The sequence below is a fragment of the Littorina saxatilis genome, unplaced genomic scaffold (genome assembly GCF_037325665.1).
Source record: "Littorina saxatilis isolate snail1 unplaced genomic scaffold, US_GU_Lsax_2.0 scaffold_193, whole genome shotgun sequence".
NCBI classification, from domain to species: Eukaryota; Metazoa; Mollusca; class Gastropoda; order Littorinimorpha; family Littorinidae; genus Littorina; species Littorina saxatilis.
Genome location: NW_027126699.1, coordinates 50,001 through 61,259, shown reverse-complemented (window position 1 = coordinate 61,259; position 11,259 = coordinate 50,001). Strand labels below are relative to the sequence as shown.

Genomic DNA, 11,259 nt, shown 5'->3' with positions numbered 1-11,259 from the left:
AACGAAGATTCGCGAAAGAAAGAGAAAAGCGCCGAGTCTTGAGTAGAGAGCTAATAAAGTACCGGTAATTGCTAATCGAGCGAAATGAAAATCCGCGGCGACTTCCATTAGGTGAATGCTATTCAAGTTTAGGTAACGTTTTAGCCGCATCTTTTTATAAGCCGCAATGCGATTATTTTTGAAAAAAAGTCGCGGCTTGTAGTTCATCAAATACGGTACTTTGTGTTGTACTTTGTATTTGTATGTATTATTCTCTTTTCTGTGTTTGTGTTTCTGTGGTAAGTCTTTTTATGCCATACATGATGTCTCATATAATGCTTCCCTTTAGAGCTTCAAAGTTATCTTTTGTTGTTTGTAATTCATCTTAATGAAATTTTCATGTTGTTTTCCTAGGACCACCGGGAAAACCAGTGGGACCTTTGGAAGCAAAGGCCATCACCCGCGACTCTGTCCAGCTGGACTGGAAGCCACCTCAAGATGACGGAGGCTCGCCCATCACTGGCTACATCATTGAGAAGCGTGAGGCCATGCGCATGACATGGAGTCACGCTGACAAGACCACAGACGACGAGGACACTGAAGGGACTTGTCACTGGAGATGAGTTCTATTTCCGTGTGGCAGCCGTCAACAAACAGGGAACCAGTGAGTTCCTGGAGATGCCATCCCCTGTCACTATCAAGAGTCCATTTGGTAAGGTTGCGGTTGGTGTACGGTTATTGTACTTAATGCTTTTGAGTTGCTTATTTGTTTCAAGAGAAAGTTAAGAGACTACATTTGTTTAGTTAGCTGAACACTTTCATCCTGAAGCTTATTAAAAGCCACAAGTGTCCACCAGTCAGTTTGTACAACTGTCTAAAAAATTGCATTTAGTATTACTAAAAGTAAATATATCTTTTTTGACTCACATGCGAAGCAAAAGTGAGTCTATGTACTCACCCGAGTCGTCCGTCCGTCCGGACGTCCTGAAAACTTTAACGTTGGATATTTCTTGGACACTATTCAGTCTATCAGTACCAAATTTGGCAAGATGGTGTATGATGACAAGGCCCCAAAAAACATACATAGCATCTTGACCTTGCTTCAAGGTCAAGGTCGCAGAGGCCATAAATGTTGCCTAAAAAACAGCTATTTTTCACATTTTTGACTCACATGCAAAGCAAAAGTGAGTCTATGTACTCACCCGAGCCGGACGTCCGTCCATCCGTCCGGAAAACTTTAACGTTGGATATTTCTTGGACACTATTCAGTCTATCAGTACCAAATTTGGCAAGATGGTGTATGATGACAAGGCCCCCAAAAACATACATAGCATCTTGACCTTGCTTCAAGGTCGCAGGGGCCATAAATGTTGCCTAAAAAACAGCTATTTTTGACATTTTCCCCATTTTTTCTGAAGTTTTTGAGATTGAATACCTCACCTATATATGATATATAGGGAAAAGTAAGCCCCATCTTTTGATACCAGTTTGGTTTACCTTGCTTCAAGGTCAAGGTCACAGGAGCTCTTCAAAGTTGTATTGTATACATATTTTGAAGTGACCTTGACCCTGAACTATGGAAGATAACTGTTTCAAACTTAAAAATGATGTGGGGCACATGTTATGCTTTCATCATGAGACACATTTGGTCACATATGATCAAGGTCAAGGTCACTTTGACCCTTATGAAATGTGACCAAAATAAGGTAGTGAACCACTAAAAGTGACCATATCTCATGGTAGAAAGAGCCAATAAGCACCATTGTACTTCCTATGTCTTGAATTAACAGCTTTGTGTTGCATGACCTTGGATGACCTTGACCTTCGGTCACATGTATTTTGGTAGGAAAAATGTGTAAAGCAGTTCTTTGTGTATGATGTCATTGCTATGTCAAGGTCAAGCATGTGAGTCGTATGGGCTTTGCCCTTCTTGTTTTATTATTATTTAGAAAAACACAACTAAGGTACATGAAGACTGTTAACAAATTGTTGAACCATTTATTTCAGCTTCCATGCTTTTAATGATGAAGTATCTGAGAGAGAGAAATAAAAGTGGCTAAGTGTGTGTGTAGCATGTCAAAGCTATATATCCCTCTCTTGATCAGGTGTTTCTGGATGCCATTTCACACCCAATTCATTTTGCTGTTTCCCCAGAACCCGCATCACCCCCTCAAGACCTTGAAGTGTCCGAGATTCGTCGTGACTCCGTGGTCGTCACCTGGAAACACAGCAAGAATGATGGTGGCTCAGCCATCACCAACTACATCGTCGAGAAACGAGAGACCTGGAAGACGTCCTGGGCTCATGTGGACCGTGCGCGCGGAGAGATGACCACTGCAGAGGTTATCTACTTGCAGGAGGGAACATCTTACAACATCCGCATCATGGCCGAAAATGTGGCCGGCTTGTCCGAACCCACAGAGCTGGATGAACCAGTTGTGCCAAAGAGTCCATACAGTAAGCTGTCTGTTTCGTTTGTTTGTCTACTTGTTTGTTGCTCTGTATGTGTATGTTTATATTTGGCTTTATTCATATTTGTCTTTTTGTGTGAAGAATAAGTAAGGGTCAATGAATCAATTTGTAATATTGGAGGACCGCGAGCAGCTGACTGTTGCACATCAATGCACTCATCCCATGGTTTGTTTGTTTGTTTGTTTGCTTAACGCCCAGCCGACCACGAAGGGCCATATCAGGGCGGTGCTGCTTTGACATATATTTGGCTTCATGTCTCACCCAGTCACATTATTCTGACACCGGACCAACCAGTCCTAGCACTAACCCCATAATGCCAGACGCCAGGCGGAGCAGCCACTAGATTGCCAATTTTAAAGTCTTAAGTATGACCCGGCCGGGGTTCAAACCCACGACCTCCCGATCACGGGGCGGACGCCTTACCACTAGGCCAACCGTGCCGGTCCCCATGGTTCCTTGATTCTTTTGGCCAAGTATTAACATTCAGCCACATTGCTTTTGAATTGTTGCATATCCAGATGATTGGTTACATAGTTATAGCAGCTTCTTGTTTTATGTTTGTCAAATGTCTGTAGCTGACTCTAATGTCAAAAACACCAGAGGGGAACCCCCCTTTTTAGACCTCAGCAAGTCTGAGAAAAGCAGGTCTTAAAAAGGAGAAAGTACAAAATAAATGAGGGTAAACTTTCAGAGGTTGGGAACACAATCCCTCATCGTCAAATGTTGAAGAAGAAGAAGAAGAAGGGAACAGAAAATGTGAGGAAACAGGGTCCCAAAAGGGTGGACGTTTTAAGTCTTAAAAGGGAGTTCCACTGAAAAGGCAGTAGCCCAAAGTCAACTGCGCAAAGACTTTTTTTTTTACCCAAAACTCAGTGCTAAAGCTTTGTGCAGCCAGCTTCGCATAGTCGTCTTCGCACAGTTAAGGACAGGCTTAACACCAAGCTCTATTCCTGTGTGCAGAGGTGCCAACAGCCCCAGTGGGACCCCTGGAAGTGACCGAAGTGTACAGCCAGTCTGTCACCATCCAATGGAAGGCTCCGGAGAAGGACGGAGGCCTGTCCATTAAGCGCTACGTGATCGAGCGTCGCGAGGCCAAGCACCAGACGTGGGTGAAGGCCGACTCTATGCGTCCGGGAACGACCTCCTGCACAATTGACAAGCTGATGGAAGGAGGCCACTACGTCTTCAAAATCTTTGCTGAAAACGACGAGGGTCTCAGCCCACCGCTGGAGTCTGACGCTCCTGTCACATGCAGGAGAGCTCCAGGTGAGGGGTTGTAGGACTTATATATGTTGAAATTTCTTGTCCCTGTTAGGAGTTCCTTGGTAGATGTTGATTTTTGGATGTAAATTGTGACACTGACGTAGAGTAGAAGCTGTTGTCGGTTTGAATTTTCGTTGAACTTTCATGGTGTCATCACTTTCCACGCTGTCATCACTTTCCACATTTATTCTTTCAATTCCAAATTTCACACTCTGTCTTGGACAAAGTAATGGCACCTAGTTTCACTTTCACGCCACTCTTCTTCTTCTTCTTAGCAGGGCAGAATACTTGTGGTCACTCCCATGCGGACAATGTGAATAGAGGTTTGCGTATGTTATTGTTCCTTATCCCACCTTAAAGGTAACCACACTTTGTTGTTGAGGAAACCAGGTGATGTCAATCTGATTCTTTTTCAGTTGGTAATAACCTAAAACTGTGTCAAATGTTCTGAAACTAGGCTCTAAAATTCTAATTTGAATTGTACTTCTGGGTGTTTTTCTTTTATGGGAGGAAAACACATACTTTTGTGTGAAGAAGCAAACGCAGACAAGCTATTACTGTACAAATATGACTTTTCATTGATGTTTTTCTTTTTTTAATAATAATGTAATGTTTGCTTTACTGTACTATCTCTCGCTCCCTCTCTCTCTGTCTCTCTGTTTGTCTGTCTGGCTCTCTCTCTCTCTCTCTCTCTCTCTCTCTCTCTCTCTCTCTCTCTCTCTCTCTCTCTCTCTCTGTCTCTCTCTCTGTATCTGCAAGAATGAGGCTGGAATTGTCCAGGGTTAGGGGATAAAATTAGGGTTTATTTTGTACATCTCATCGTGCTATGATTGTGCTATTTGCGTGAGTGCAAAAATGCTTTTCATGTCTGTTTCAGATGATGCTTCGTCTGATGCAGATTACTCACCTGGCGGTTCAGAGTCTGATTACTTACCCAGCTGTTCAGAATCAGACAGTGAGGATGAAAGTGAGTAAAAGAACAAATTTTGAAATATACTGAGAAACGTAAGACATTAGCATGGTAAAACATAAGTTCAATTGTCGTTCATTTTCCATAACAAATCACTTTTTTTAGTGCAACCATTACCTTGTGTTAGCCAGGTAAACACTGCATGAAGAGCTGGTCTGAAGCAATAACCTTGACCTTCTACAAGAGCAGTACTACCTGTGCGTGGGGTGCCTAAATTCAATTGTAATCTTGTCTGTCTGCAAATTGTTTGGAATTTAAAGTAAAGACTTTGCCTAGTAAGTCATCCTATCTTGTAATTTCCATAAAGAAGTACCAATTTTACCTTTTTACATTTAGTCAAGTTTTGACTAAATGTTTTAACATAGAGGGGGGAATCGAGACGAGGGTCGTGGTGTATGTGTGTCTGTCTGCCTGTGTGTGTGTGTGTAGAGCGATTCAGACTAAACTACTGGGCCGATCTTTATGAAATTTGACATGAGAGTTCCTGGGTATGATATCCCCGGACGTTTTTTTCCGTTTTTTCGATAAATACCTTTGATGACGTCATATCCGGCTTTTTGTAAAAGTTGAGGCGGCACTGTCACACCCTCATTTTTCAATTAAATTGATTGAAATTTTGGCAAAGCAATCTTCGACGAAGGCTGGGGTTTGGTATTGCATTTCAGCTGGGTGGCTTAAAAACTAATGAGTGAGTTTGGGTATATTTGGATTAAAAACAAGCTCTGAAAATTAAAAATATAAAAATTATGATCAAAATTAAATTTCCGAAATCGATTTAAAAACTATTTCATCTTATTCCTTGTCGGTTCCTGATTCCAAAAACATATAGATATGATATGTTTGGATTAAAAACACGCTCAGAAAGTTAAAACGAAAAGAGGTACAGTAAAGCGTGCTATGAAGCACAGCGCAATCGCTACCGCGCCAAACAGGCTCGTCACTAATTCACTGCCTTTTGCACTAGCGGCGAACTACGTTCAATTTCATTCTGATGTCTGATTCTACTATGTCACACGCTTTCCTTCTTTGCCACTACTAAAGCAAACGTGTGCAAGATTGTATGTTACACGCTTTGGAGCATGTGCAAGAACGGATTCAAACTCGAAATCGTCCCTCCAAAAGCCCCAAAATGCACACACGACTTTTATTTCTCCTGCTGTTGTCGTGTCTTCTCTTTACAAATTCTTCAACGCTCAGAATACTGAAAACGGCATCCCAGACTACAGTACTGTTTCCATACGCGAGTTTAGCTTCCCTTGGAAAGTGGCTAGCTCAGGAGGCCTGTTAGTCTGAAACTAGAAGGACAGAGTTCTGAACATAGATGACAAAGACCCCGGAAAGAACAAACATTTCGCGGATGCAGACACAGAATGACGTCATGAAGAATGGAATGCTTCAAAAGATACAGACTGACGATGACTGTGACGTCATTCACATATACCGAGACGTCATTCATAGTTGTTCGTTCACTTTCGTCAAAAAGTAGATCTCTCCACAATGGCTGCTCCTGTGTTTAGGTTTATCAAGCGTGAGTACGCAAAACGTTTTTGTTCTCTCCTCTGTTGAAGCTGTGAGACATAATCGCCATTACGAGCTAGTCGTGTGACAGAGAGTGTTCTTGCACACTCGACTGCTGCTGTTTCACTCCGGCGAAAGCCGTCGTGAAACATCTACAGTCTCGTGTGCAAGAAAACTCTCTGTCACACGACTAGCTCGTAATAGCGGGTAATGATTGCTAGCTTTCATGTCTTAAGGGGAGAGGTGACACGAAAAATTTCTACTGGTTGCAATATTTGTATGTATTATCAAGCAAAAACACATAAAAAGACTCTTTTGTGCAATTTTTTTGCCTGTGGATCTTTTAATGGGTAAAAATGCTTGGGGGGAAAAAATTAGTAGTCTACCACAAGTAGATGGGATGTGAAGATCATCGCCGTGTGGTTACCGTCCTTGAAAATCACATTCTGAGAAAATTGCATTTGAAAGTTTGTGAAGTGTTTTGCTGCGCACAGTGAAGACAGATTGACAAACCAAGAGTATGTGTGCATGCGGGTACTTTTCACTGACATTTTCTTATACTCCAAGTGCTCTTCACAATCCCCTATCAGTCCAAAGTTGCACATATGGACATCAGACTGTTGCTATAACACTCAATGAAACATCAAGTACAATGATTATGATCAGCTGGAAAAAAGGCGTGTGGAATTTTACTTGCTACTCTTGATGTTCTCAGTTTTATCGCAGGAGCAGACATATCGGTTTCTGCTAATTCTTGTTTCCATTGCACAAAAAGTGGCCGATTTTTGATCGGAAATTGCTTCGAAGTAAGCATTATTTTTTCCAAAACTCATGGAACTTTGCCTTTAGGCAGGACGTCAGTCGGGCTTCTGCCAAAATAAACTCTAGACATAATGTTTCCCTGACAATTTCAAGGGATTCAATGATCTAGAGGGAGAAAAGTATATACATTTCTTATTGGTGAAATAGAGTCGGGATGAAATCCAAAAGATTTAGCCCAACATTTGATTCACCGGAAAATGCACCTAGTTGTTGCATTCCTTGAATGAGAAAAGTTGGATTTTGCAACGAAGCAAATATCTAAGTCAAAATATCATTGTTTCACCAAGAATGAGATACATGAGTGGGAGATGGGTCCGAAGTTCGATTAGCAGTACTTTAGGATGTAACTGGGACAGTCAAGGTGGAGTTTATGTGAGATAAACAAGGCCTGACGTCCTACCTCAGTACCTGTTATTCAGGCGTCGTGGACTCGACATTCACACCGACCGCTAGCTTATTTTTCTTCGTTGCTCGATCTGCCGCAAGTTGTAACTTCCCCTGCCTCTTGCATGATAGACACCCGCCGAATTTATCTTTTAGAGGCCGAGTTGGGAGAAATATCGCTGTTTGAGACGTCGAACCGATTCGAAATAAGGTTCGCGTGTTTATGCGGATGTGGTGCGCGCGAATGCGCAGAACTACTTCCCGGCTGAAAGTTATTGGAAATGACCAATCAGCGAATAGATTTTCAAAGGTAAAGGTCACTTTCCAAATATGGAACATTTTGCAAGTGAAAGTAGCCTTCGCCAGCTCTTGTGTTGCGGCCGTTGAGGGACACAAACGGGCTTTATTTCCATGACTGTGACATCGTCAACAAACGGAAATTCCCGCTGAGTACGCTGCATGCAATAACTTTGACAAACTCATCGACATGTTGCTGCTGCTCTGCCATGAACAAAATCGATTTTTGTTATAAGTCTGCATATTTTTAGCATTCACTCACTTTGCAAATCATCACTTTATTGAAAAAAGAGGATGAAATTGACAAAATAAACATGCAGTTATTCTAGGGTGTTCAAGCTGCCTAAAAATGATAAAAACCCAAATCACATCATGGGACCATTTTGGATCAAAATTCCGTGCCACCTCTGCCCTTAATCCATGTAGTGTAGTCAATTGTAGGGGTTCCATGGTGACATTGTTATCAGGATGAAAAGAAAAGTTATCTGAAAAATATGATTTATTTCTTTTCAGGTGACGATGATTACGAGGATCAAGTTGGGCCTGGCGTGGAGGGTGAACGGGGCTCCAAGCTGGTGTCTGACAGACAAATGAAAATACAGCTGGAGCTTGTGCATCCGTTGGTGATGTTTCCCTTACCATCGCCCCAGCTACCAGTACATCAGCTAAAGGGGGTAAAACACTGACTCAGAAGAGAAGGCCTGATGGAACAAAAAATCAGAAGAAAATGCCTTGGAAAAAAGAGGAAATTGCTGCAGTTGAGAAACATTTGGCTGCATGTTTTTCAATGAATAAAGTCCCGCAAAAACTTAAAGCAGAAAGATGCAAACAGGCAGAAAGTAGTGTTCTAAAGCACAGATCCTGGAAGGACATTAAATACTGTGTCTACAATCGTCTCAAGCAAATAAGGTCAAAGTAGGTACCCATAATGGTCAGAAGTTGCAAATGAGAGACTGATCTCTTGAGAGCGCTAACTGGTGAAGGGTCAGCTCTAGGGAAAACTTTTGAGTTGAGATTAAAGGCCTTACTCTGTATTTGTTGAGGCAGCTTACATCATCTTGGTTTGCAGCTGGTATTTCTGCCACATGGCATAAAGGAAACTGAAAGTATGGATTGGTAGGTTTGTCAAAATTGTTGGCTGTAAACACAATCCCATGTTGAGAAAAAACAAACACCAAAAACAACACTTCACATCTGCAGGTTTTATTAAATCTTACATTCTTATGTTATAATAATTATGAAAGTCACGGCATTGTACATCAAAAAAGAAAGTTGATTTGGCTTGCAAATCTCATCATGCCATATTTAATCTAGCATTTTCCTGGAATATTGTTTTCTTTGATTTGATTTTGACAGACTGTGACACACCTCTAATGAGGAGTCTTAATTTGAAAAAAAAAATTCAATCTTTATCTATTAGGGCAAATTCTGTTGAAAAGCTCTTTTTATGCTATTTCTTTGATTGGTTTTTCACAGTGTGGCTAAAGTGTTAAGCTGTCGGCAAAAATCTTATTTTAAGTGGGTTATTTTTATTTTTGTATTTGATTTGCTACAATGAGGCAGTATTCCAGGGAACACCCTAATAGAATGGGTTTCTGAAAAATAATGAGGTTACAATTTATGCCTCCAATTCTTGTGTTGAACAAGGCGTGTGTGTATGTTTTAATTTTTAATTTCTCAGAAATTAAAAGTAATTACTATTACAAAAGGGCAGGTTTGTACATAGAAAGTAAAAAGACTTCTCTTCACTCTTTGGGATAATAGAGAGATTAAGAAGCACTACCACGTTCGTTTCGTTGGCATTTTCGGTTGTAAAACGTCACACCTTTTTGAGTACACGTGACTTCCGATCTCTACGAACAGAAATTCGCTTCGCCAAGAGAAACGAAATTCGTAGAATTGGTCATTCTGACGAAAGTGACTTCGGTCGCGTTTTATATTCGAATAGTCATAAAATATGCCTACCTTGTGTAATCGATGTATGCTCTGACATCTTTAGGCGCGATTTATCATTGAAATGTTTTTAAAAATCAAGTTTAAAAAGCCGTAAAGCAGGCTTGAATTGGGTAAGTGAGTGACTGAGCAGACGAAAGAAATTTCAAGATGGCGACCCAAACATCAGGCCGACTCAACTTTTCAGTTGGCTGGTCAAGCCGCCTAGAGGAGAAAAATGCATGAAGCAGTTAAAGTTTATGATGTGTTGAGTTGTGGCCTGAGTATCTGATGCGTTTCAGCAGAAGTGAGGCAGCTGGTATTATCTGATCGACACTTCTGAACCGGTGCGACCAGCGAAACAAAATTCTTCTGTCCTCTTAACCGCTGTACTAGCGACACATGGTGTTCCCCCGCCGAGTGTCTTTTGCAACCACGAAAATGCCAACCATATGAATGTGGTAGCCCTTCTTAAAGTCTCTAATGTAAAAAAAAAAACTAAAAAAAAAACTGAGAGAGTATGATTGTAATGTTCACTAAAATGCATGACTTAAATTTTAGTTGCTTTGCCTTGAGAATCTCAGCATGTTATTTGTAAGCTAGAATTTTGCTGAAATATTAGTTTCTTTGATTTTTGTTTTGTTTGTGTTATCATTTTGCTTTGTTTATTATTTAATTTGCTACAATTAGATTTATTTGAGTGAACACCCTGTCAGAATGGGTTTCTGAAAAATAATGGGGTTACAATTTCTGCATCCTATTTTCATGTTAAAATAGACGTTAGTATGCAGTTTTGATTTTATCCAGCTTTTTTTCTGTGAAATTATTTGTAATACTTATTAAGGGCAGTATTGTACATAGAAAGTAAGAAAAGAAAACACAACTCTTCACCCTTTGGGATATGTACGGTTGAAATGCAAAACTTACATTTCAGTTGACTTGGCTTGAACATCTCGCTGTGTTATATTTTAGCTAGAATTTTGCTGAAATATCATTTTCACTATTTTATTTTGAAGGACTGTGTCACACGTCTTGGCGGGAAAATCTCCTATCGTAATACTGTGAGGGGAAAATCTGTTTAAAATTAACTATATTTATGTAATGTTTCTTTGCTGTTTGAAAATATGTAACTAAAGTGTTCAGCGGTCAGCAAAAATCTTATTTTAAGTTTTTTTTGGTGTATTTGTTTGATTTGCTACAATAAGGGTGTGCATTCAAGTGAACACTCGGCCAGAATGGGTTTGTGAAAAAGAATGTTACAGTCATGCATCCAATTTCTATGCTGACATTTTTTTGCATGGGTGTTTCTTTTTTTAAATAAACTTCAATCAATCTTATGTTTTTAGTGATAATGTGATAATGTGTATACACATTTAGGGCTGTTTTTCAGTATTAATAACATGTTCTGTTTGATTAAGGGTATTCAGCTGGTATTTCCTTGTTTTTACTACCTATTTTATTCATGTTTTTATTACTTAATTAGTGGAAGAATCTGTTGTAATGTATGTTTGATGGTGTATGCTTTTAATCAAGCGTTGCTGACTATGAATGTAGATGTAAATGCTTGTATAACTGTGTTTGAATTTTAAATGTGTCAAGCGCAAAGAGCATAATTGTAAAGT

General features: G+C 40.2%; 1 protein-coding gene across 1 annotated transcript in view; it reads left to right on the top strand.

The window, feature by feature from the left end:
- Positions 1-543: 543 nt before the first annotated feature.
- Positions 544-11,259, top strand: part of LOC138955197 (immunoglobulin superfamily member 22-like) — an 11,729-nt gene continuing 1,013 nt past the window's right edge. The window contains exons 1-5 of the mRNA XM_070326855.1: positions 544-691; positions 2,134-2,436; positions 3,412-3,717; positions 4,592-4,681; positions 8,219-11,259. The exon at positions 8,219-11,259 is cut by the window's right edge and continues 1,013 nt beyond it. Coding sequence (XP_070182956.1) covers positions 658-691; positions 2,134-2,436; positions 3,412-3,717; positions 4,592-4,681; positions 8,219-8,391 — 906 coding nt within the window. The 5' untranslated portion in view covers positions 544-657 and the 3' untranslated portion in view covers positions 8,392-11,259. The remainder of the gene's footprint in view (positions 692-2,133; positions 2,437-3,411; positions 3,718-4,591; positions 4,682-8,218) is intronic.